The sequence below is a fragment of the Neofelis nebulosa genome, chromosome 16, assembly GCF_028018385.1.
Source record: "Neofelis nebulosa isolate mNeoNeb1 chromosome 16, mNeoNeb1.pri, whole genome shotgun sequence".
NCBI classification, from domain to species: Eukaryota; Metazoa; Chordata; class Mammalia; order Carnivora; family Felidae; genus Neofelis; species Neofelis nebulosa.
This window is the reverse complement of record NC_080797.1, coordinates 718,492-744,793: the sequence shown is the minus strand read 5'-3', so window position 1 is coordinate 744,793 and position 26,302 is coordinate 718,492. Positions and strand designations below refer to the sequence as shown.

At 59.3% G+C, this 26,302-nt stretch overlaps 1 protein-coding gene across 7 annotated transcripts in view; it reads right to left on the bottom strand.

Annotated features, from left to right (window-relative positions):
- TEKT1 (tektin 1) overlaps window positions 1-20,370 on the bottom strand; it is a 47,523-nt gene extending 27,153 nt beyond the window's left edge. Inside the window, exons 1-8 of one of the 7 annotated variants that reach the window (XM_058703064.1) lie at window positions 20,276-20,363; window positions 18,635-18,841; window positions 13,609-13,774; window positions 11,774-11,902; window positions 11,208-11,351; window positions 10,602-10,824; window positions 4,787-4,983; window positions 3,914-4,177 (exon numbers count right to left, since the gene is read on the bottom strand). In XM_058703064.1, coding sequence (XP_058559047.1) covers window positions 3,970-4,177; window positions 4,787-4,983; window positions 10,602-10,824; window positions 11,208-11,351; window positions 11,774-11,902; window positions 13,609-13,774; window positions 18,635-18,841; window positions 20,276-20,339 — 1,338 coding nt within the window. In that variant the 5' untranslated portion in view covers window positions 20,340-20,363 and the 3' untranslated portion in view covers window positions 3,914-3,969. Of the gene's footprint in view, window positions 1-3,913; window positions 4,178-4,786; window positions 4,984-10,601; window positions 10,825-11,207; window positions 11,352-11,773; window positions 11,903-13,608; window positions 13,775-18,634; window positions 18,842-19,730; window positions 19,873-20,275 lie in introns of those variants that run through there. The other 6 variants (XM_058703067.1, XM_058703069.1, XM_058703068.1 and 3 more) reach the window with 6 other exon arrangements.
- Between the last annotated feature and the right edge of the window lie 5,932 nt (window positions 20,371-26,302).

Sequence of the window (26,302 nt, the reverse complement as noted above, 5' to 3'; positions counted from 1 at the left end):
TCTCATCCCTGCTTCTGCCATCTGTTTAGACATCACACGCCATGCAGCCTCTGGAAAACTCCAGAGAGAATGAGTGAAAACACATGTAACATCTTGGTGGTGGTGTTAAAATAGTTTGACCCGTGGGTCCCCTGACAACAGTCTGAAGGACACCGGGACTTCCTTGGCCACACAGACATTCCCATTCCCCATGGAGCTGAGGCAGGACCCCCAGCTGAGAGTAGGGGAGCCCCGGGGAAACACAGAGCACACGCAGTCTGTAACCCGCATGCTCAGGGCCCAGGAGTGGATGAAGATGGCCACAGGGTTGTGACCTCCGTGGGCCATGGCTGCGTGTCCCTGCCTGTCCCCTCTGGCCGGAGCACAGGAGCCTCTCCCGGCTGTGGGTGCAGCAGAGGAAGCCCCGGCGACCCCCCCCCCCCGGTGATGGGGGCAAAATCCTCCGAATTTCTAAATGCGCGAGGAAAGCAGGACCGCGGTCCCCTGAGGCGCTAGACCGCCACCCACAGGCAAGGCCACAACAAAAGTGAAGGATTTGTTTCTGAGAAGACTGAGCGAGGGGCCTTCGGCTCTGTGGGCAGAAGGGTCCTGATACCTGTGACCTCCGTCCCCTCAGGCCACTGGCTGTGTGACCCTGAGTTCTGTACCTGGTTCAGACATGCCGAGCTCCCCAGCATGCAAATAAAGCTGGGACGGGGTCCAGGAGGCTGCACGGAACTGGGAAGGGCCACGTCTGTCGCCTGGACCCAGAGTTGGCCATGGGCCGTGAGGGATTTAATATGTGCATGACAGAACACAGACTCAGAAGAAGAGGTGGCTGTCCCGGGGCCACACGGCCAATTAGTGGCAGAGCTGACACCAGAGTCCCTGACTGAAACGCGGGACACTTTCTACCCCCCACCCCCATGCAGCGGGAGGCGTCCCCAGAAGGGGCGGAGTGCTCAGTGCGTGCGTGCGAGGTGCGGGTCACGGTTTCCTTGAACCCACGTAACAGCCCTGGCGGGTGGACACCATCCCCCCTCCTTCAGAGATCAGGAAACAGGGACTTAAGAGTAAGCTGCCCGAGGTCACTCGCTCAGGAAGTGCCGGAAGCCGGTGCGTCAACGTCAACCGGAACCTAGAGCCTCTCCCTTCATTCCGGCCAACTGCCTCCCACGCAAGGACATGTGGAGCCCCCGAGACTCCAGAGCACGGGAGCGTCGGACGAATCAGAGAAAACTTCCGTTTTACTATGTGTAGCTGAGAAATGCTACCGTGGAAGATGGAGTTCTCAAGAACCAAGGTTTATTTTTTTTTTCATGTTTATCTATTTTTGAGAGGGAGGGTCAGAGAAAGAGGGAGACACAGAATCCGAAGCAGGCTCCAGGCTCCAAGCTGTCGGCACAGAGCCCGACGCGGGGCTCGAACCCACGAACCGTGAGATCGTGACCTGAGCCCAAGTCGGACGTTCAACTGACTGAGCCACCCAGGCGTCCCGAGAACTAAGGGTTGTTTTTTTTGTTTGTTTGTTTTAGTAAAATTGAAAGATAGGAATACGTCTTCGTGACGTTAGGATGACAGATGTCACTGTTCCAGAAAAAGTGTCGCCAACTACAACCTGATGGAAGCGATTTCTGTAGACACAGAATGACCCCTCTCCAGTGGACACTTGCCCCTTCACACTTCCGGCCACCCCAGAGGAGGCACCTTGCAGGCTGAAGTCGCACAGTCCTGTGTGTTCACCGGCTGAGCGTCACACGTGGTGAGAGATTCGCGCGGCTTCCCTGGCTGGCGCTCGGGTGAGGGACCTGATTCCCATTCCTCTGCATCTGCCCGAGTTCAGGCTGGAGACAGACCCGCTCGCTCCGCGCTGACCGCCCGAGAGTGAGATCGCGAGGAGGTGCCATCCCCCTCTGTTTGCACAACCAGTGGTTTCAGAGCGACTCGTTTGGCTCGTGCTGTCTTCCTGAGTACTGAGACCCCACCCTTTTTAAGCAGCGGGAACAGGCGCCAATGACACGGACGCTGGGAGCAGTGGATGGAACCGCCCCATCGAGTCCTCTCCGGCCACACGCCGGTTTACTGGTCGGGATTCACTACTCCCGGTTTACCTGTGGGGCAGCGGGCACTCTGGGAGCCGGGGACCGGTGGGGACCAGGCAGGTGACGGGGCTGACCTGAGCCAGGTGGTGACCTCAAGGAACCACGGAGCCCCTCAGAGCTGTTTTCACAAGAAAGGGTTTCCCGCTGAGTCCTCGCACCTGCTGACCACACCCCCTGGGATAATCCCAAGTCTGCACAGACACCCCCTGCCTCTCACCTGGGAAGGGGCTCCGGACCCTTCCCAGCCAGAGCAGAGGAGCTCCCGGGGGCGCCCCCGGGGCAGAGAGGAGGGGGTCCCTCCTCATCACCCGGCAGGAGATACGCAGCCCCTGGGCAGGCAGGTCACGGCGCAGGTCGGCACGAAGCAGACGCCCTCAGCCTCAGAGAGGTTAGGGACACCCCTTGCCGGCCGCACAGACGCTCCGGGCCAAGGAACGCTTAGATGCTAAACCCCGAGGGAGTCGGGCCCGCGTCTGACACTGTTCAAGACACCGCGTCTGGAGCTGGGCAGCCAGATTCAGGGAACATCAGAGACGGGAAGGCCCTGGGCTGTCTGGCCGACTGTCGCCTTGCAGGGGGCCCTAAGAGGAGGCGGGGCTCGGCTGGCCATGTGGGAACTAGAATCCAGGTGCTGACCCTGGGCGCGGGGGCTCCGCCCTCCTGGCCAGTGCCCCCCACCCCCACCCCCGCATCACCGAGTCGAGTGTGAGCACCGAGCGTGGCAGCGGCTTCGAGCAAGGCGCCTGGACGTGAGCCCCGCACTTGCGAGGTGGCCCTTTGACGTCAGAATGAGGGCGGGTGGCCAGTCCCCACAGCCACCACGAGGGAAGAGAGGTCATACCTCACCGCGCCTGAGCCGTGAGCACAGCTGTGCAGAAGCGACGCGGGTGTGAGGGCAGGGGGGCTGTCACCGCGGCTCACACGGCCGCGCGGCACCCCCCCCCCCCAGGCGGGCAGTGCAGGGGCCTAGGCCCCCCTGCGTCTCCAGAGCTGCCTACTCGTCCAGACACAGGCTTGAATCTGCGGCAGAAACGGGGAACGTTTTTCCTTTCTCCTTTACTGTTACTTGAGTCTGAAAAATGATTACCCGTTGGTCTGGAGACCGTCACTAAACTCACACCCTCCGTCTGCATCCAGGGGAGGAAGGAGGCTGGGGACCCCTCCCCGAGCCTGGGGGCTGAAGGAGGCGCCCTCTATCTCCCTGGCTGGCGACCTGAGACCACAGCCTGCCCTGCCTGACGGCCGGCTCTGCAACAGACGCGCCCACTAACGACCCCTCCGGCCGGTGAACCAGAGGCGTCCTCCCCACCCCTCCCCTGCCCCCGAACCGCACGACCCCACGCGGCAGCAGCCGGGCCCACCGGCTCCTCAAGCCCCAGTACTCAGCTGACTGTCTAGGAGCTGAGGCCCCTCTGTCCTCTTGGGTCTCCCAGCAGAAAGGGGCCCAGAGAGACGCCTGCAGGTGCGGGTAGATCCAGGGCCTCTGCTCTCATCTGCTCTCTGTGAGGCTTGAATAGTGGGTCTGAGTCAGCAGCCCCGGCGTGGTTTCATAGGGAGCGGGGATGGTGGCACCAGAGAGGTCCGTCCCTCCCCCGAGTCTGCGTAGGGGATCCAGGACCACACTCGGCGGAATCAGAACTAAACGTCTGGGACCCCTCCGCCCCGGGCCCCGAGTCCCGTGATGGACGACTGGCCCCGGGCACGTGGGGTGCACCTGGGGAGCCACCACTGCCCAACCAGCAGCCCCGAGCCGCCCCCCAAACCTCGGCCCCGAGGCCCCGCCCAGAGCTTGTGTCTCTGACCGCAGTCCCGCCTCCCCGAAGCGAGAGCTCTGGGCCACCGGTAGGTAGGTGAAGTGCTTTAATCAGCATCTGAACCGTGGGCACAATCAACAGACGGCATCGGGGCGGGGGCCCCCCGCCCACTCGCCCTGGTCGCCCCCGTCCCTCGGGGGGATGGACTTCCTCATGTGGGTGCACAGCACCTCGTCGACGTAGATGGTGTTTTCCTTCACCTGGACCTCCTCCTGCAGGGCCAGCTGCCTGCGGTTGAGGCCCCTCAGCTCCGCCTGAGCCCGGGCCAAGGTCTCCTTGAGTCTAGGAGAAGAGGGAGAGCCTGAGGCGCTTTTCCTGGGGCCGGGTGCGGGGGGGATGTGTTCATGTGTTCGGGACAGAAGCCAGACTGATAGTTTCCTCCCCACGGAGACTTCAAAGGGGGCCAGATTCCCAAGGCAGAAACCCCCACCAACTGCCAACGCTTAAAACTGTGGATTTTGGGGGGCCCCTGGGTAGCTCAGTCGGTTGAGCGTCCGACTTCGGCTCAGGTCACGATCTCGCGGTTCATGAGTTCGAGCCCCGCGTCGGGCTCTGTGTTGACAGCTCGGAGCCCGGAGCTGCTTCGGATTCTGTGTCTCCCTCTCTCTGCCCCTCCCCCACTTATGCTCTGTCTCTATCAAAAATAAATAAAATATTTTTTAAAAATTAAAAAAACAACTGTGGATTTTTACCTAAACGTCTGGATTTGGGCTCCAGAAAAATTTAAACCTCGGGACCCATTTTCTGCGTGACAGCAAGTGGCCGCCCTCTAGAAAGGGAGCCCTCGAACTTCACCGGTACAAATGCACTCATGCCCACGTGGTTCTGCCCAGCCCTGTTCACAGTCCACGCGCACAGTCCTGTGCACCCCGAGTGCCGGCCGCCCCCTACCTGGCGACGCTGTGGGCGATCTCTTGGACCTCCCTGACCAGCCGACACTGCGCGGCATCGCGACACAGCTCCACGTTAGGCCGGTGCGTTCTGGTCTCCAGGCGCGTGTGAGCCACCTTGGCGGGTCCTTCCTGGTCAGCGATGGCCTTTTCGAGAACCGTGACATTTTTCTCCTGGCAAGCAATCTCTTCCATGACCTTGCAAGCGGATCGGAGACAGTGAGGGCGGGCTGTGCCGTTCAGCACTCGGCCGCACACACTCTCACGGCTGCTGTGATCACGTAGGTGAGCAAGGCGGGACCTCAGACTTGCGCCCCCGCAGGGCCCCAGGATGCGCCTGACCTCTCCTCCCTGCCGAGGGCACAGCTGGCCGGCGAGGAGGCTCACTGACCCTCAGAACCTCGCCGGTGGGATGAACGAGGCCACTGTCGCCTCACGTCCTTCCCCGGGCACGTGGGTTCCCTGGAGAACGCCCTGAGCATGGGCTGCAGGCTGCCCGCCGACCTCGGCCGGGTGCCCTGTGCCGGGAGCACAAAGCTGCCCGTTTCCCTGTCGGTCTGCCCGCCGGCCCGGGGTCCACCCTAGAAGCCTGGAGACAGTGGACGAGCTGCCTCAGGGTCTCTTTGATGGGGGCTTATGCGCAGAAAAGATCACTTAGAAGTGACTTGGGGTTTTAGATGAATACTTAACTAGTTTGAAACTGTATTTCTTCCTTAATTTTTTTTGTTTTTAAACTTTGCATCATGGAAATTTCCAGAAGAACACAGAAGTAGAGAGGATAGTGACCCCGGTGGGCCCCTCATCAATTTAAGCAGCAATCACTATATGGTCAGCTCTTTTCCATCCCAGCCCCGCCCATCCACTCAACCATTTTAAGGCAAATCCCAGATATTGTATCACCTTAGTCTTAAAAAGTTGAGTACGTGTTTTTAAAACATAAGACCTCTTGGGGCACCTGGGTGGCTCAGTCGGTTAAGCATCCGAGTTCGGCTCAAGTTATAATCCTTTAAAAACAGGCTACATTCTCTTAAATTTTACAAATGCTTAAAATACCCAACATACACACAGATTCTTGAAAACAAAATTGGTCACCATGGGTTAGGTCAGGAGTCAGCAGTATGGCCAAACCCAGTCTGATGCCTGTTTTTGTTTGTACACAAAATAAAAAAAAAAAATTGTCTTCTTAGGGGCGCCCGGGTGGCTCAGTCGGTTAAGCGTCCGACTTCGGCTCAGGTCACGATCTCACGGTCCGTGGGTTCGAGCCCCGCGTCGGGCTCTGTGCTGACAGCTCAGAGCCTGGAGCCTCTTTCGGATTCTGTGTCTCCCTCTCTCTGACCCTCCCCCGTTCATGCTCTGTCTCCCTCTGTCTCAAAAATAAATAAAAACGTTTAAAAAAAATTGTCTTTTTAATTAGCAGACTCTTCAAGAGCAATTTTAGGGTTTCAGCAAACGAGTGGCACGTCCAGAGTTCCCACGTACCCCCTCTCCCTGGAGGGCGGATTTCTCCATCATCAGCGACTGGCATCGGTGTCGTGCGTTTGCCACAATCGGCGAACCGTGCTGACACGTTAGTAACTAGTCGACGGTGACGTTAGGGCTCACGTTAGGCACATCCTGTGGATCTGGACACATGTGTGATGACACAGGTCACACGGGATAACTTCACTGCCCTAAACGCCCCCCACCCATGCACCTCCTGTTCACCCCTCCCCCTCACGGAGACCCCGGCCACGCTGGTTGGTCCCTGTAGCCACGCCCTCTCCAGAACATCACGTGGGTGGGATCAGACAATGACTAGCTCGGCATGGATTTCAGATGGACGCCTCTCATTTAGCGATCGCTGAGGTTCCTCCACGTCTCTCTGTGGCCTGACAGCTTGTTTCTCTTTCTCTGGGTAACATTCCGTCGTGTGGGTGGACCACGGCCTCTCCGTCCGTTCATCTATCGAAGGACACCTTGGCTGCTTCCAAGTTTCGACGATCCTGAGTAAAGTCCTACGAACGTTCGGATGCAGGGTTTCGTGTGGACATGAACTTTCAACACATCTGGGCAAACGCCCGGCAGCGAGACCGCTGGATTTACGCGCGCGCTCGGTTTCCTAAGAGACTGCCGAGCTGCCCTCCCCGCTCCCACCAGGACGGACTGCAGCCCGTTGCTCCGCCTCCTCGCCAGCGTTTAGCGCCGGCCGCTGGCTGGATTTTGTGCGGGTGCGCACGGCGTCCCGCTGCCTTCGCAGGCGCCTCCCTGGCGACCTGCCACGTGGTGCCTCTTTCCTCGTGCTCAGCCACCCGTGTCTCCTCCTGTGACGTGTCTGTTCACGTCTTTTGCCCATGTTTCAGTTGGTCTGTTTGTCTCCTTCTCGGTGGGTTTTAAGAGTTCTTTGCCTATTTTGGGTGCTGGTCCCTTATCGGACGTGTGTTTTGCACGTCTTTTCTCCGAGTCTGTGGCCCATCTTTTCTCTTTAAAGGAAGGTTTTCACAGGGCGCCTGGGTGGCTCAGCCGGTGAAGCGTCCAACTCTTGCTTTCGGCTCAGGTCACGATCTCACGGTTCACGGGATCACGCCCTGGCGTCGGGCTCTGCCCTGGCAGCACGGAGGCTGCTTCGGATTCTGTCTCTCCCTCACTCACACATGCTCATATGCACACACACTCCCTCCCTCTCTCGAAAACAAGTAGACTATAGAAAAAAGTGAAAGACAGGTGTTCACGTATCTAAGTGGTTGAAAAAAACAAAAGAAGAATGAGATTTCACGTCGTGTGAAAATTATGTAGAATTCGAATTTTGGTGCCCAGAAATAAGGTTTTACTGGAACACAGCCACACGCATTCATTACAGTGGCTCCTTCTGGACTACGGTGGCGGGTCGACAGACGGCACGGGCCAGGCTGTCACCACTTTGCGCCGCCCCAAACGTCACAAACCCCAAAGCCACGGTCGTGACCCGACAGCGCGACTTCCGCGGCCACCTTACTTGGTGCACCTGCGCACGCTCCTTACGGTCACACGAGGAAAGCAGCCTTTGCGTTTTGCACGTTTAAGGCGCATCAAGGGGGGGTTTCGTTAATCAAGGAGACCGCACAGCAGGGCCGGACGTCTGCGCCACACGGCGCAACATTCCCCGCCCCCAGGAGCGGGATTTCTTCACAAAAATGAAACTGAGGGTCCGAGTGAGGCTCGAGCGGCCCTGCCGTCAGCCGCGCGGGAAAGCCGCTCGCCGAGGGCGAGTTAATCAGGTCGTGCTCGATGGCGGCAGCTGAGGAAGGGCGGCCCGAGGATGCGAATCTGCCGGTGACCCTCGGTCCTTCTGCAAGAAGGGTTGCAGCGCCAGGCGCGTTGGAAGCCCACCGACGGTCACTCAAGGAACGAGGCGCGTGACTCGCACGGTCCGTCTCGTTCCCCGTGAGTGGCCCGGCTGGGCCTGAGGCTTTCGTCTCAGAGCCAGACGGTGCCGGCAGCCCCAGTCACCCATTCGGAGCACAGGCTGCCAGACGCCGAGCTCCTGGACCCCCCGGCTCCCTGGCCCTGCGTTCTCCAACCCCTCCGCTCCCCGACCTGGGGGATCCCTGACCCGCCACTCCCAGGGCGAGGTCACCAGCCCCCACAGCAGCCTTGTCTCTGATCCGCCCAAAGGACAGGGGACAGTCCCCGTGCCGACTCTTGTGAACATTGGAACGATGGCGGGGTGCGTGTGGGTCGCCTCCTGTGACACGTGGCCGGCGTCCCACCCCCTCGGCTGTGCCACCCAGTCACCCCCCACGTGCCCGCCCATCGCTCCCACGCGTGGGGTCAGCAGAGACACGGCCTTTGTGGTCGCCGTGACGGGAGGCAGTGACGGGAGCCACCCGGCCCGGGCTCCGCGCCCGGCGCTGCCGCCCGTGAGCCCGTGAGCCCCGGGGCCGTAACAAAGCTGTCAACCTTTGTGGCCCCGGCGTCGTCACCCTAGAGAGGGGGACCACGACGCTGCCCCTCTCGTTGTCGCGTCTTACTGGCGGCAGTCCTGCGGCTGAGGCCCCACCCCCACCTGCTGCCCCCCAGGCCGCCCTGCAGGGTCTGCCGGGCCTCACTGAACCGGACCCCCCCCCCCCCCCCCCCCCGCCGCCAGCCTGTCCGGACAGCTGGATCCCTTGTGGACTCAGCACCCCCGGGTCCTCGGCTCCGGGGGCCGCGACCCCTCCTGCCCCAGGCTACCCTCCCCCTCCCTCCTGCCTCAGACCCGCCTTCCTTCCGGGGCCCCCACCAAGCCTCCTCCTGCTCCCTGGCCGTTCATAGCACTCTCAGCGGCGGCCGCCAGTTTGCACCGGGGATACGTCGTATGAGCCACATCCACATGCGTACGTTTACGCGTGCAACTCGCGTGCGGCACGTCCTGGGGGTCCGGCCGGGGCTGTCTGCTGTCACCCCGACCCACCCAGGCGGCTCCCTACGTTAGCAACGAGGAAGATAAGCAACGGGGCTCAGGCGGATTGCGCACGCTGTCAATTTTCTGCATATCCTGATGTCCTGCCATCAAAACACCAACTCTTGCCGGTGGGGAGGGCCTGGCGACGGCGAAGGGGCCGCCTGCGCTCGCTGCCGGCAGACCGATGGTCTGGGGCTCAGCCCGCTCTGTGCGCCCCGAGCCCGGGGGCCGTACTTCCCCGCCTTAGCCCCCCAGGGCCAGGTGCCAGGGACGCCCCCGAGGCCCAGAGAACCTCTCACGTCACTCAGGCCGTCCCGAGCTGCTCTGTCGGCCCTGCAGCGTCTGCCCAGGAAGCCCCAGGAAGCCTGGGCCCCTCACGCCCGCTGCGGGCCCCGGCCACCCGCGTCTCCGCCCGACCCTGAGCGGGCGTCCGCCTCTAGGGCCCGCGGGCCTGGTCAGCGGTGTCTCCCCGGCCGCTGCACCTGGGGGTCCGTCAAAAAGTGCACAAACGTTAAGGGGGCCCCCCAGCGCCACACGGGCTCCATCTGTCCAGGGTCCACGCGCTCACCCGCCAGGCTCTTCTCGCTCCTGCGGTGCTGACCGAACCCCACCAAGTGCTCAGTGAATACCGTGGTGCTGACTGAACCCCGCGGTGCTGACTGAACCCCGCGGTGCTGACTCAATCCCGCGGCAATGAGTGAATCCCGCCAGGGGCTGACTGAACCCTGCATTGCTGACTGAATCCCGCTAGGTGCTGGCTGAACCCCGCGGTGCTGACTGAACCCTAAAGTGCTGACTCAATCCCGCCAGGTGCTGGCTGAACCCCGCGGTGCTGACGGAACCCCGCTTTCTGCCCGTGTGGCTCCTCGCGCAGCTGAGCTGTCCGACGGCCAAGGCCTGGGTTCAAGGTCCGAGTGCAACTCTGCCGGCCCGCTGCCACGTAGGCGGCCCCAAGTGCTTACACCACAGAAACCGGCAGATGCTGGAAGTCGGGGCCCCGTAGCTCTAGTTTGTCCCGAACGCCAGGCCAGCAGCCCAGCAGCGGGTGACCGAGAGGCACGCGGCACCCGAATCCTGAAACTCCGGCGGGGATGGGGCGATCGGCGGCATCCGACGAACTCGTGGAATTTCGGAGTCACGAAGGACGTGGCCACCTCGCACGCGAGCGGAGCCGAGGCCCGGGGTGGGCAGACGGCCTGCTCTTCGTAGAGACGACGCGGAGGCCCCCGAACGGGGCAAAGTCCCCTCTGACCCCAGAAGCCGAGCCCTGCGGCCGAGCCGGGGGGCCGAACAGCCTTCCTCCTTACGGACCACGAGCACAGGCCGGGGGGCCGGGCTGGTCCCGCCGCCCGCCCCCGCCCCCCCCCCCCCCCCCCGACCCCGGCGAGCCTCCCGCTTCCCCCGCCGAGGGGCTCACCTTGGCCAGGTGAGCGGCCAGCTTGTCCCTGGCGCCCTTGGTCTCCTGCAGCCTGTCCCTGAACGCCGCGTCCACCGCGTCACACTGCCGGCGCAGGTCACCGGCCGTCTGGGACAGGATCCGGTCCACCAGGGCCTTCAGCGCCAGGGAGCTGCTCCTCTGCTTGGCGGCCTTCTCCACGTTGGCGTTGGAGAACTCCAGCCAGTCCTCCGGGCTCACGGAGCTGAGACGGAAGCCACGCGCTCACTCGCGGCGCGTCGGGCTGCGGAAGGGGGTGCGCACGGGCGACGGGGCCCCGCGGATCCGCGGAAGCTCGGCCTGCCGCCCCCCCCCCCCCCCCGGGTCGGGAGCACGAGGAAGCCCCCCTCTCCAGAAAGACCCAGCAGCGGTCCCTCCGTGGCCACCTCTGTCGCTCTGGTGCCGGGCGCCGCAAACGCGCACCCGACTCGGGCTGTGTCCGCGGGTGTGGGCCAGAAAGGGGGTGATTAACGTGCCCCCCGTACATTTAAAACAGGACAAGTTCTCACTGTTTAGAGCTTTTGTATCAGACGCCCCTGAGGCGCCCACACCCCCGCCCCGGGCCGCCCTCCGTCCGGGGCCACTCACTGGGGCTCCACCCTCACGGCGTCCTCCGAGCATCGGATGTTCGGGGAGTTGTTGTTGAGGGAGAAGCAAACGTCGTCGATGGTCAGGGCCACAAACTTGTCCTTCAGGTCCTTCTCCAGGTGGTACTTGGCCGAGCGGTTCAGCCTGCGGGAAGAAGGAAGCGGGGTTCCCTCTGCGACGCCCAGGCGGCACCCGCGGGCCCCCGGAGACCCCGGGACACCAGCCACCGCGAGCCTGGCGCGGGACACGGCGCCTGCTCCCCTCCCGCCCGCCCCCGACACCGCGCTCACCACTGGGTCACCCACCCTGGCCTTCCAGACCCTCCCTCCCACCGGGACGGCTCCTGATGTCGGCGCGGAAGAGTGCGGAACGTGGGGGCTGAGCGCTGGCGGGAAACGGCTCCGCGTCCTTCGGGGTGAATCCCTGCCCCCCCCCGCCCCCCCGTCCCCAGCCACGGCCAGGGGGCGGCTGTCACGTAGGCCTGATTCTGCGTGTTCCCGGGCCCCGCCTGGGGCCTGTTTCCTGGGCACGCCCCGGGGGGACGCAGGCGGGCCGCACGGACGCACCTGATCTGCTCGGACACCTCCTCCAAGGTGCGGGTCAGCAAGGCCGTCACCCCGCGGATGATCTCGGCCTCCTTCACCAGCTCCTGCTCCACCTTGTCGTGCACCAGGTCGATGCCGACCCGCTTCTCCCTGGACGAGAGGAAGGGGCTGCTCATCCAACGGGCCGGGGACGCTGGACACGCCGTCTGGCTGGACAACGGGTGCGAGTACGGCCAGACCCGTCTGGATGGCGTGGCCGGGACGTGCATGGGTCCGCATCTGTGAGACTTCAAAATATCCAAACCACAAGGAAGCAAGACGATCGATTGCTCACTGCTCACGGCGGATACACTCGTCCCCTCGATTTCGCCTTCATTCAGGAGCCTTTTCCTTTTTACTCGCTCGTTAGAAACGTCGTCTTTTGACGTAGAATTCCAAACCCGCCTGTTTCCTTCCTGGAAACAGGACCCAGTCCTGACTGTTGCCGAGGATTTGAATCCAGAAAGATGCCCTTTTTTTTTTTTTTTAATTTTTTTTCAACGTTTTTTATTTATTTTTGGGACAGAGAGAGACAGAGCATGAACGGGGAAGGGGCAGAGAGAGAGGGAGACACAGAATCGGAAACAGGCTCCAGGCTCTGAGCCATCAGCCCAGAGCCCGACGCGGGGCTCGAACTCACGGACCGCGAGATCGTGACCTGGCTGAAGTCGGACGCTTAACCGACTGCGCCACCCAGGCGCCCCAAGATGCCCTTTGATAGTAACTACGACGCAGGCTCGAATGCCCACGCTGGGCGTCCGTGACACCACAGGTGTCGTGCCGGCCTTTTCAAGCGGATTTGTGACGTGCCCTTTCCGGCAAACTCGAGGAAACGACGCTTCAGAGCAAGTATCTCACCCAGTGTCACGCCACGTCCCCCCCATTTTTCCCCCCAGAAGGACCCGTCCCTGCCGATCTCTCTGTCCACCCCGCGTGGCCGTGCGTGGCGGGAAGGCCCCACCTCTTCCAGCCGCGAGGTCTCAAACTCTGCACACCCGACTGAGCCCACCCCACTGCTGGGCGTGAGGTGAGGGTCCGGAGAGGTCCCTGGGCTCGGTCGCTAGGACCCTGGGGGGTCTGGCCAAGGAGCTGCCACTTGATCTTGGAGGCTTCGGGTTGGAGGGAGAGGACTGTGAGCCCAGGGGGGCCCCGTGAAAACTGGAACAGTGTCTCCCCAGAGCAGACAGCACCGCCCACTCCCAGGACTGGTAGGAGCAAAGGGACAGTAAGAGGTATGTCTGCACAGGGCCCTCTGGGTGACAAAATGCTCCCGTGTGGCTTGGTGCACGGGAGCAAACCCATCCTGGAGGAGCTGGGCCTGCCCTACGCATCCACGCTAGACCGCTGGCGTGGCCATGTGACTAAGCTCTGGTCAGTGGGATGCAGGTGGAAATGGCAAATACCAAGCCCTAATTATTCCTCCTTGCGGGAACACAGACAAAATGGCTAGAGCGCCGGCTGCCGTCTGGCGACGCGAGGTAACCTGGGGGGATGAACGCATGCGGCAGGGCACGGGACGGCAGATGCCCGGAGCCTAGCACGGCGCGCACCGTGCCAGCCCTGCGCTGTCTGCAGACTCCCTAAGCGTGAGACAGACAGAAACCACCCTATTTAAATTCAGCACCGTTTTGCCATGCACAAACCCAGCCCTAACTTCCACTTAACTTAAGGCAGACAAGAGCTCCTTCCGCTGCCCACCAGCTGCCCGCCACCGCGGGAGGCCGAGAGAAATGTCCTCGTTTGCCCCTGGCGACCCGCCACCCGGCACCCGGTGACTCCCAGCAGAGGTCCCTCGGGGAGCCCCCCCCCCCGCCCACCTGTACTCCAGGCACATCTGGGTGATGTGCAGGGGCTCCTTCAGGCTCTCCAGCGCGTTCTCCAGTCTGGTCCGGTAGGTGAGCAGGTCTTCGGTGGTGCACACCAGCTCCTCCAGCTTGTCATCCAGCTCCTTCTTCCAGAACCTGACCTCCTCGAGCCTCTGTTCTGGGCACACAGAGAGGACACGGAGTCACACGGGGGCCAGCCCGCTCCTGGGGCCACCGGCTCTGGGATTAGAGACCTAAACCAGCCGGGACACGTTCTCTGCTGCTTGGGGCACCTTCGGGTCGTCATTAGGTGCCAACTAGGGGAGGGTGGGGCCGGGCGGCAGGAGGGAGGGAAGGGATCTCTTCTTGCAAAACCAGGGTGGAGTTCGTGCAAACACCATCCACGCGGGTCGCTCTAATTCTTCAATACCTGTGTTTTTCATAACGTTTAATCCGATCAAAGCTGGAAACCTACGGTGTTTGAAAAGTCAAACGGACCAAGTTTTGCAGACCCTTCCCCACCCAATCCCGCTTTCTGGAAGCAACTGCCTTCTAAATGCTTTTAGAATTTCCTCCTGCATTTGCTCACACGGCTGCTTGTTCAGGATCACTTTCAACGACATCGGTCAGTTTCCTGTGGTGGAAAGACCAGGATCTGCGCTCACACAGCACGTCCCTGACCTTCTGTCTTCCCGATACGGCCGCATTGGCTTCTGGTTAAACAATAATTTCACACTTGCTTATGATACTGCAAATATGTGAATGCTATTTACACCTGAGCCAGGCAGCGTGCTAATATCAGTTTCTTCTCTTACACGTTTTTGTTTGTTTTCGGAGGGGCTGCTAGTTGTGTTTTTGTTTCACTTTCCAGATACTCATTACTAACTTTTCCTTCAACTTTCTGACAGAACTATGACCCACAGGTATTTTCAAACCCATCGATTAGCCAACAGCTTTGCTTACTCCCCAGGACCTCTGCCCGGAGTGCTTTCTCTGCCTGCCTGCTCGCCGGCGATGCCTGTCTCCTCCAGAACCCCTGACCTTGTGCACCTGCCATAGCTCCCTCCCCAACTGTCTGTTCCAGAACCCCCCACCCTGTGCCCTTGCCACAGCAACCCCCCAGCTGTCTCCTCCAGAACCCCCACCCTGTGCACCTGCCGCAGCCCCCCCATCTGTTTCCTCCAGAACCCCTTACCCTGAGCACAGCCACAGCGCCCCCAGCTGTCTGTTCCAGAACCCCCCACCCTGTGCTCTTGCCCCAGCAACCCCCCAGCTGTCTCCTCCAGAACCCCTCACCCTGTGCTCTTGCCACAGCCCCCTCCCCAGCTGTCTGTTCCAGAACCCCCCACCCTGTGCCCTTGCCACAGCAACCCCCCAGCTGTCTCCTCCAGAACCCCCACCCTGTGCACCTGCCGCAGCCCCCCCATCTGTTTCCTCCAGAACCCCTTACCCTGAGCACAGCCACAGCGCCCCCAGCTGTCTGTTCCAGAACCTCCCACCCTGTGCTCTTGCCCCAGCAACCCCCCAGCTGTCTCCTCCAGAACCCCTCACCCTGTGCACCTGCCACAGCCCCCTCCCCAGCTGTCTGTTCCAGAACCCCCCACCCTGTGCTCTTGCCCCAGCAACCCCCCAGCTGTCTCCTCCAGAACCCCTCACCCTGTGCACCTGCCACAGCCCCCTCCCCAGCTGTCTGTTCCAGAACCCCCCACCCTGTGCTCTTGCCCCAGCAACCCCCCAGCTGTCTCCTCCAGAACCCCTCACCCTGTGCACCTGCCACAGCCCCCTCCCCAGCTGTCTGTTCCAGAACCCCCACCCTGTGCACCTGCCGCAGCCCCCCCATCTGTTTCCTCCAGAACCCCTTACCCTGAGCACAGCCACAGCCCCCCCAGCTGTCTGTTCCAGAACCCCCCACCCTGTGCTCTTGCCCCAGCAACCCCCCAGCTGTCTCCTCCAGAACCCCTCACCCTGTGCTCTTACCACAGCCCCCTCCCCAGCTGTCTGTTCCAGAACCCCCCACCCTGTGCCCTTGCCACAGCAACCCCCCAGCTGTCTCCTCCACAGCCCCTCACCCTGTGCACCTGCCACAGCAGCCCCCCATCTGTCTGTTCCAGAACCCCCACCCTGTGCACCCGCCGCAGCCCTGTCCCATCTGTCTCCTCCTCCTGTTCACGCCCCTCCACAGGTGAAGCAAGCCCTCCTGAGACACGGGGGCACATGACCGGAAATGTCTGAAAGCCTTCGTTCTACCTTCATCGTTTGACTTTGGCTACGTGTAGACTACAGGCTGTGATTTTCATTAGAATTTTGATGACGTCTCTTCACTTCCCTCCAGGGTCTGGAGCTCCTGCGGAGAAGTCTGAAGCCCTCCGGATTCCTGATTCTCTGTGTGCGGCCCGAAAGCTTTCCCGGGGTTCCTTCCCTATTCCCCTAGTGTCGGCCTTACTCGAGTATGCCCGACGCTGGAAACAGACCCTCCGGTTCTGGGGAGCTTGCTAGGGCCCCCCGCAGGTGGTTTCCTCTCCTGCGTCTTCTCCGTGCTCCTTCTGAATCCCTGTCAGAGACACAGCCTCCCCGCAGGGTCCCCAAGTTCTTACCCCTCCTCTCCTGTTATCCAACTGTCTTTTTTTTCCCCTACATCCTGGAGATTCTTCCACTTTCTCTTTCAATCCTTCTTTTAATTTGTAAAAATGTCCTGCTCTGATAGTTTTAGTTCCCAAGAACACTTTCTCATGCCCCGAATGTTCTTTTTTAAGACTCTCCTTGGTCTATGGACACAGTGTCTTCCCCAAATTTCCTGAAGACTTTATGGTATAATTTCTTCTCTGGCCCTGTGTGCGTCTGACCATCCGTGTGTCTGTCTGAGTGTCTTGTCGTGTTAGACAGATGTCGTGTTGGCTGACCCTCAGCTTGACTACGCCTGAGACCGAAATCCCGGCTGGAACCTCTCTCTGCAGGCACAGGGCTTGTCCACCCCCGCACCTGGTTCTCCCCTCGGGTGATCCCGGGCCCTATCGTCTACAGATGCCCCCCGTGGGCCTGCTGGTGTTCGCACGGACTGAGGCCTGTGACTCTCCACCGGGGGAGACAGAGTCACAGTGCGGAAGGGGCTCTTTGTAAACTCTTCCAAGAGTCTCGTCTCCAGTTCTGCCCTGGACGTCCAGAGCCGCAGGTAACTGACGCTTAGGTTGTAAGCATCACACAGTGTCCACAGCATGAATCTGCTACAGGCCCAGCCAGCATCTTCCTGTCCCCACCTGCACAGGCTTCCTGCAGTCCCTACGCCTGTTGCCTGGACCTTCTGCTTTCTGTCCCCAGAATCTTCTCTCCACAGCGTTTCCACTTCACACCCTTCCCCCACCAGCTCTGACACTCTTCATCGATGCCATACAGGACGTTGTTGGAGTTTTATCCTTTTAACGTTTATTTATTTTTGAGAGAGACAGACAGTGCAAGCAGGGGAGGGGCAGAGAGAGAGGCAGACACAGAATCCGAAACAGGTTCCAGGATCCGAGCTGTGAGCCCAGAGCCCGACAGGAGGCTCGAACTCACGCGCTGGGAGATCATAACCTGAGCCGAAGTCAGACGTTGCACCGACTGAGCCCCCCAGGCGCCCCGACTTTGTCGAAATTTTAAAAGGGAGGGAAGGCAAACGCGTGTGTCCACCACGTGCCCTGAGGTCCCCCGACGCCTGCTTGTACCTGACCACAACCCTCACACTGCATCGGCCGCTGCCCCGCTGGAGCTGTTAGCCACAGGTCCCCGGTTCAATTCCTGCTCGTCCGGCTCTCAGCCTCCCTGACGTTTGCACAACCACCAGCACAGTGGAAGACCTCCTTGCCCATGACAGCATGGCCTGGCTCTCCCCTTTCTGCCCTGTGGTGACCCCGGACCGCCACCTCTGCCCCCACATCTAACTGGCTTCCCACCGAACTGGGCCTTCCCAACCCACGGCCGTCCTTGGCTTGGCCAGCCTCCCTCCACCCCGCTGTGTGCACACCAGGAGTGCCGCACGCCTCCCGCCTTCGTGGCTCCGTCCGAGCCACCTCCTCGCTCAGAACGCTATCTCCTGGACTCCTGTTGCTAGAATTTACTCAGGAACCCAATATGCTGATTACCAGGCCCCTACCGGGCGTGAGGTCCAAGAGACACAATGGAAAGACATCGTGTGTGAGGCAGACGCGAAAACAGAGTTTCAATTCAGTGAGTCTGTACTCTCTCTCACCACGTAAAAAGCACAGTGGAGGCTCAAAGGAGGGAGGCTGGGGGTCGGGAAAGGCTCCAGCACTGGCGAGCCCCTTGCTCTGACCTCTAGACTTGAGCCCTGAGAAGGTCTCTCCAGACAGAGTGTGAAAGATGCACGGAGGCAGGGGTGCATTCAGTGAGGTCCTGCAGTGACACATGTAGCACACGACGGGAGGCACCCGTGGGTCGATGTAACTGCCGGTACTCTGTGCGTGTGGCCTGATTTGGATACGGGGTCTTTGCAGGTGCAACCAAATTCCCCGCCAGTACGACTGCTGTCCCCACACAAAGACAGAAGACGCAGACATACACTCAGGGGACGTCACTGACAGCGGAGGTGGGAGGTGGAGGGCTGTGTCTACACCAGACACCGAGAGGCAGGCACGAGCAGACTCCCCAGAGCCTGCCGGGAGGGCGCGGCCCCGCCACACCTCTTCCCTCCAGCTGTCACCTCTTTGGCACCTGGGAGGTGTTGTCTCATTTCATGTTTATGTGAGTTTTGCTCATTTAAGGGCACTGCCCTTTAAATCGTGTCTGATGCTCTCAGGCGCCCAGTAAGTGTGCCTGGAATCCACAGAGGAATGGACACCGGAGAGCTGGAAAGCGGGCTAGGTTAACGGGCCTCTGTCTTGGGGCCGTGAACTTAAAGCCGGAAGCTGAAGAGCACGTGTGTCTCCCCCGCTATTCCAGGGTGCTCCCTGGCCACTCGCGAGCGCCCAATGCAGACAGCACCGTGGCTGGGCCTCGCCCGCCACATCCGGGCACGTGCGAAAGCGCGGCGCGCGGCCTGCCTTACCTAGTTTCTTGTTCACGTCGCTTTGAGACTTTCTTGTGGTCTTTCCGATCTCCTCCACAAGCCTCTGGCTTTCTGCCACCAGGCGCTCGGAGCGGGACCTCTCGGCCTCCGCTCTGTGGCACTGGTTCTCGTTCGCCACGTGCCATTCTGCCGGCAGGAACTTGGGCGGAGGTTGCAGAAGTCCGGCCATTGTAGCTTCCCAAAGTCCTGACCACAAAGGCAGACCCTCCTTTAGTTTCGTAGAAAGCAATCTGTCCTCTTTTTGATGTCACTTTGTATGAAAGTGTGACATACATGCCAAAAAGCACCTAAATCATAACCTGTACGCACCTCACGCTCCCTTCGGGTCACTGTCCTTCACCCGCGTTCCCACGGGCCAACCAGTATTCTGACTCCACTCTAGAAACATTCTGGTGTTTCTGAACGTGCTATAGGTGGGATCAGACAGCATGTACCCTTTGACATCTGACCGCCCTCGCTTAACCTTATGTTTGTAAGATTCACCCTCATCGCTCACCTAGATGTGGTTTGTGTGAGTGGCTTGTTCAGTACGCCGTGAATGTATCTGTCTTCTCTACTGTGTTTGGGTGTTTGGGGCTCCAGTGTGGGGCTATCTGGAGTGTGCCAGGAATATTCTCACACGTGTCCTTTGGCGACCCCGGGCATGCATTTTTAAGACTCATCAGAATGGCTGGGTCCTGGGCAGTGTTCACTTTTAGTTATGTTCTGCCAGCAGAGGAACCCAGCCCCGCTCCCTGGACAAGCCAACACCTGTGACATCTGCACCCAGACAGCTGGGTCTGGAGCCTGCTGGGCAGGTGGAAGAAACAGACCCTCCTCCGCACGACAAAGAAAAGGGAGAAGGCGGCCTGCGGGGGCCAGAGCGCCCCGACCCCCACACCTGCTCCTCACGCAGCACCCCCGGAACACCTGTCCGCCCACGCCCCTCAGGGGCCAGAAACTCCAACCCTCCCACGGCCCCCCCGAGTCCGTCCGGATGCGGGCTCGAAATGCACCCCAAGACCTCGGTGCGTCCAAGCAGCCCCCGGGAGATGGACAAGAGGCCGGCCTGGGAGGGAGGGTGGGCGCCCTGCACTCACCTCCGGGAACCACCGACCACGCGGCTACCGGGCGGCGCCCTCACCCACCTGCAGCTCCCGGCTCCGCAAAACCTACGGGTCAACGGCGCGTCTCCGCGGCAACCGGGGACGCGTTACCCAGGCCAAGGGGGCGGGGCTGCGGCCGGGAAGCTTGCGCAGGCGCGGACCCTGCGGCCTCGCTGCGGGGTGGGGGTGGGGGGGGCGGGGCTGCGGCCGGGAGGCTCTGCGCAGACGCAGACCCTGCGGCCTAGCTGCGGCTGGGGAGGTGGGCCGGGGCCTCGGCGGTGCGCACCTCCCACACCGGCGGGGGGCGCCAGGCAGGGGACAGCGACCGTAGCTCCGAGTCTGGGGTGGGGAGCCCTACGCCTGGCCTGGCCCTGCCGCGGCGCCCCTGGGGCCCAGCGGGTTGGGCCGGGACCCAAGGCTGCGGGAGAAGGCGCAGGCACTGGCAGCCGGGAGGGTCGGGGGCAGCTTGCCCGGCTATGGAATGAGAGCACAGCGCTCGGGATATGTGCGCACCAACAGAAAATAAACGAGTTACCCAGCTGGGGGAGAAATGCGGAATGGTCCTCGTCCACAAAACCCGAATCCCAGAAAATGGGCATTCAAATTTCCCGGCCAGGAGGCGGACTACTTTACCGCTTGACACCAGCCAATCGAAGGCAACCTTCCTCTAAAACAACCAATCAGAGGAGGCTTTGCCTCGTGAAGCCCGCCCCCTACGTCTCGCGAGCCGTCGGCGCGGCCGGGAGTCCAGCGAAGCGTCATGAATATTAAGCAGCTGCTGTCCAATGTCATTCTGGGGAGCTGATATTGTATATTCATATCCCCGCCCCCGAGAAGCGTCTGTTTAAGGAGCGAGCTGGGCGTCCTGCGGTCAGTGTCCCGGCGAGAAACCGGGTGTTTTGTCTGTGTTGTGGGGTTCCCGCTCGGAAGGCGAGCGCGGGGACGGGTGGGGGTCGTGTGGCTCCCGGGTGTGCTGGACTCACGCACGCGGGCGAAAGGAGGGGGCGGTGTCCTGGGAGCTGGTGGGCCTGAGGCCCCACCCACCATGGGGGCGTCCCCAGTTTGCAGACCCCGAGGCTTCCCAGAAGTGCTGCAAAGAGAGTAGAATGGGCAGAAGTACATGAAATGAGTTGTGAATCATGATCGTAGGTCACCGTTGTATCCGCACCGATGCTCAAAGGTAACCCTCGCCCTCCCCACCGGGTGGAGGGGGCTAGAAGAACCTGAGACCCTCAGCAGAGAACCGGCGCTAGGGGTGAAGTGAAGCCGGCCCCCTCCGCTGGAGGTCCGCCCTCCAAAGGCCTAACTCTGCTGCATTTCTCGATGTGCTTAAAAAAGGAGAAAGGACTGACTCTCCAGCTATTTATTCTGGAGTTCCAATATAATTGCAAGTATTTGAAAACATTTTCAGAAGAAACACCTTATTTTGCACGCACAAGCCAGCAAAGGAATGGGCCGGATAGAGGAAGCCTGGAAGGACTGATCACCGATTGATTGCTCAGGGGGGCCTGGTACACGGCTGCGGGCTGGATGGACCCTATAAAGCACACGTCCAGCACAAGGCTTAGAATTTGCTAACTTAACAAGCATGCAGCCAAAGCTTACAAACTAGGATATTCAGGCAAGGTGTATTGAAGCTTTAAGTGATTTTGAGATTTTCGTTGGTTGGAATAAAGCCGTGTTTCCCAAACTTGAGTCATTCTGGTACCAATTTATTAAATTTTGGCCCTTCCATGTACCACCCATAAAATTATTCTGCGGTTTTCCTTCAACTATACTCCTTTTTACATGTAAGGATAATTATTTCATTTATTTTTTTAATGTGTATTTATTGTTGAGAGAGAGCACGAGAAGGGGAGGGGCAGAGAGAGGGAGACCCCGAATCCAAAGCAGGCTTCCGAGCTGTCAGCACAGAGCCCAACGCGGGTCTTGAACTCAAGCACCATGAGATCATGACCTGAGCTGAAGTTGGATTCTTAAGGGACTGATTCCACCCCCCCCCCCCGGCCTCCCCAAGCATAATTATTTTAAAAGGAGGCTTTATATCACCACCGTAAAGGGAAAATTAGTATCACTCGTATTATAGAGAGTAGTCATAAATAATATGGAACATTTATGAATCCCAATTATCAAAAACTAAAATATACTTCAACACCTTAGAAAGCACACAGGTTGTGTTATTTTGTTGTTCCTCGTGGTTACCTTTTTGGGGCCTGTGCATGTCCTGGCTCCTTTGGTTTCGATGTACATTTCTGATGGCTTAGGTACAGCTTAATATAGTTCTAGTCCTTCAAATGTTCTAAGCACTCAGCATACGTGGGGCCAGAATTCTCCTCCCCTTTATTTCACTTCACGTGAAAGAACTTTGGGAAGCAATTTTGGTAGTTTTTAAATCTATGGGTCTACTTTGGGATTTTTGGAATATCTTTTAAGAGAATCTGGGGGCGCCTGGGTGGCTCGGTCGGTTAAGCATCCGACTTCAGCTCAGGTCGTGATCTCGTGGTCCATGAGTTCGAGCCCCGCGTCGGGCTCTGTGCTCACAGCTCAGAGCCTGGAGCCTGTTTCAGATTCTGTGTCTCTCTCTCTCTGACCCTCCCCCATTCACGCTCTGTCTCTCTCTGTCTCAAAAATAAATAAAGGTTAAAAAAAATTAAAAAAAAAAAAAGAGAGAATCTGATTCTTGGAACTTGAAAGGTTGTCTGGTCCAATCGGACGTGGAAATGTCCTCTGCAACATCCGTGCCAAATTGTTGCCCAGTGCTTGATCATGCCCAGGGACGAGGAGCTCATCACCTCTAAGACAGTCCTCCTTTGGGCTGCTGTGCTGGAAAGTCCTTTCAGTAATTTCCATCCATGGATACAAACTTTACGTATTTAAAAAAATTTTTTTAATGTTTCTTTATTTTTGAGAGACAGCATGAGCATGGGAGAGAGAGAGAGGGACAGAGACTCCCAAGCAGGCTCCGTGCTGTCAGCACAGAGCCTGACACAGGGCTTGACCTCATGAACCATGAGCTCATGACCTGAGCCGAAATCAAGAGTTGGATGCTTAACTGACTAAGCCACCCAGGTGCCCCTGTTCCTCATTTTTAATCTGAGAAAGAGGGCACTATGTGACCCCAAAAGCCGAGCACTACATCTAAAAGCGTTTTTCATTAAGAAGGGTCTATTCCGGGGCGCCTGGTGGCTCAGTCCGTCAAGCGTCCAACTTCAGCTCAGGTCACGGTTCATGAGTTCAAATCCCGCCTCAGGCTCTCTGCTGTCGGCACAGAGCCCACTTCAGATCCTCTGTCCCTCTCTCTCTCTCTGGCCCCCTCCCCTGCTCACATGGTCTCTCTCAGGGTCAGTTTTTGGCTGAAGAATATATTGGGTTTGCAAGTCTAGAAAATGAATGTCATTTGCTACCACTTATCTGTAGGATTTTCTCATTATTATACAGCTAACTTTTCTATTTAATTTTTTATATTTATGTATTTTTCAGCGAGAGAGAGATTTGGACAGGGGAGGGGCAGAGAGAGGGAGACACAGAATCCGAAGCAGCTCCAGGCTCCGAGCTGTCAGCGCAGAGCCCGACGCGGGGCTCGAACTCACGAACCGCGAGATTGTGACCTGAGCTGAAGTCGGATGCTCAACCAGCCTAGCCACCCAGGCGCCCCTAACTGTTTTAAATAAGGAGAAATAATGGATGTGGAAGCCGATACGGTACTGTCACTGGAATCCCAGGGCCACCTCTTATTAGCTGAGCCGATTTGAGCCAAAAACTGGGATTTCAAGGACATAACACTACAGCCTGTAACCCTAACCCCTGAGCCGTCGTCTGAGCCCTGCAGTCACTCGCGTGCTCGGGAGGACCTGCCGGGCATTTCCGAGGTAGTCCAAGGTGGCCTTCTCCAAGTAGAACGCCCGAGGCTTGATGGAGACCTTTCCTGAATCTGGCAAGGCGTGTAGCCGGTATCTGCCTTCTGGAACCTGAGCTGAGTGGCCGTATCACGTCCCTCATCGTGTGCTGTCCTGGTTCCCTTAAAGAAGAGTGGGCTGTGCGAGTGATCCCGGGAGAGCCCCCGTCACCGCGGGAGATGTCCTGCAGGCTGCTTCGCACGGCGACAACCTCCGGGCAGGGGCCCTGCTTCAGACCGTCCTGCCGCCCGACGCCTGGGCTCCTGAGTCACGGCCGAGGCTTGGCGGTGCTTTGGCCGCGTGTCCCTCGTCTCCAAAACTGCTGGATCAACTCTTACGAAACGCCTTTTGTTTCCGGCCTTTTCGGGTTTAGCTTTGGAGACGCTCGGGGGACGGGTGTCTGATCAGACCCACAGCGCTTGCTCCTGGCTGCTGTCCCGGCGAGCAAACCAAAGACGGAACACGTTCGACATTCGGGGCTCCGCCGGGGGCTCCGGGGACGAGGCCCGCACGCGGTGGCATTCACAACATGACGGCAGTAAAGACTGGGAACCTGCGCCGCCCATGGACAGGGGGCTTGTTAAAGAAGCGTGGGGTCTTTACGACTGTGAACTGTGAACCGTAAGAGCAAGGAAGCGAAAGGCTCTCCAAGGGTTAATGTTCAACGAGGAAACGAACAGCAAGAATCAAGGTGCGAGCCTGTTGGTATCGGACGCCATCGTTTGCGCACGAAACGGGGGGAAGGAAACTGATATTGTGATTTATGACAAGAGAGTTGTATTTGGTCTTCGTCCCTGTTCCTCGCGCGGGGCCCCCGGAACCCTCGTGAGCCCCCAAGTGACAGAACACCGCGTGACTCTTTCGTTCCACTGAGGCGACTCTGGCTGGGCTCCTGGACGGGGACTGGTCAGCGGAAGGACTGGAAGCTCGGACCCCCGTCCTCCGGAGAGGGGAGAGGGGCCGGAGACGGTTCATAGCCGGCCACGCCCACGCGGGGAAGCCCCCGTAAAGCCGCGGGCAGTCGGGGCTAGGGAGCCTCCGGGCTGGTGATCGCGTCCCTCCGGGGAGAGTGACGCCCCCCGAGAATGCGGGGACAGGGGCTTCCGTGCTGGGGACCCTCCCAGACCTCATGCCGTGCGTCTCTTCCTCTGGCCGCCCCCCGGTGGCCTTCGTCCACGACCCTTAATAAGCTGGCAAACAGAAGCAAGGGCCTCCCTGAGTTCTGCGAGCCTTCTGAGCAACTCATCAAGTCCAAGGGGAAAGAGGTGGTGGGAACGTCTGATCTGTAGCCAAGTCGGATGAGAGCTGCACGTAACCGGGGGACCTAGTCCTTCCCACCGGCATCTGAAGTGCGGCAGATTCGGGGGACCGAGCCCTCAACCTGCGCGACCTGGCGCGATCTCTGGGCGGACAGGGTCAGAATTGGGTTAAATCAAAGGACGCCCGGCTGGTGTCGCGGAGTTGTTTGCCGTGGGAAGAACCCTACAGGCCCGGCATCAGGGGTGCTGCGAGCGTGACAGTCACGTGAGAGCAGTCACGTGAGAGGAAAGACGACTCTTTTCCGAAAGCAAAAACATACACACGTTTCCTTGTAAACGCATAAATATCCCGGGAAGGATACACCAGGAGCTTGTGACGCCGGCCGGCCCTAAAAGAAAGTAGGCAGCTGGGGGGGCCGCCGTGGACGGGAGGCCTCCCACGGAATACCCTTCTGTGTCTTTAGGACTTTGAACCACAGACATGTACTACCTTCGCAAAAATAATTAAATGTTTAAAGAAAGCTGAGCACGGAACAGTAGGAACAAGACAGATAATCCTGTAACAGAGTCACTGCGTTTGGTCATTTCCAGAAAAGAGAGTGGAAATCCAATTTCTGCTTTGGTGAAGCCATTACATAACCTACATGTGCAGGATTCCCTGGAAATTCCGGGTCCTAATAATTATTTGTTGTTGTCGTTGGGTGCAGCCCCAGAGGCGTCCCCGCCATAATAATGATAGACATTCTGTGGTTTTCCTGAACATCTAATTAGTAATTACATGCCTGCAGTTCAGAAAACTTTTTACCTTATTTACACACGTGTTTAACAAATCCCTTTTGCACTCCGCTGTTTTGCACTCTGCTAGCTGCATAGCACCGTTCTAGATGCTTCAGGGTGGGCAGCATGCGGCCAGCCTCTGCCGTCACACCTGAGTTCAAACCCAGTTCAGGCTCTAATCACCAGGGAAAGGCAAATCAAAACCACCATGAGATGTCGCCCCGTACCTGACAGTGTGGCTACAATGAAAACGATGAGGTGGGGCGCCCGGGTGGCTCATTGGGTTGAGCATCCCACTCTTGATTTCGGCTCAGGTCACGATGTCCCAGCCATGGGATCGAGCCTCAGGTTGGGCTCCGCACTGAGCACACAGACTACTTTAATTCTCTCTCTCTCAAAGTAAATAAATAAGCATTTTTAAAAAGACGAGGAACAGGGGCGCCCGGGTGGCTCAGTCACTTAAGCGTCTGACTTCAGCTCAGGTCATGATCTCAAGGTTTGTGGGTTCAAGCCCCGCGTCAGGCTCTGTGCTGCCAGTTCAGAGCCGGCTTCAGATCCTCTGTCCCCCTCCCCATCTCACACACGTCCTCTCTCTCTCTCTCTCAAAAATAAATAAGCATTAAAAAAAAA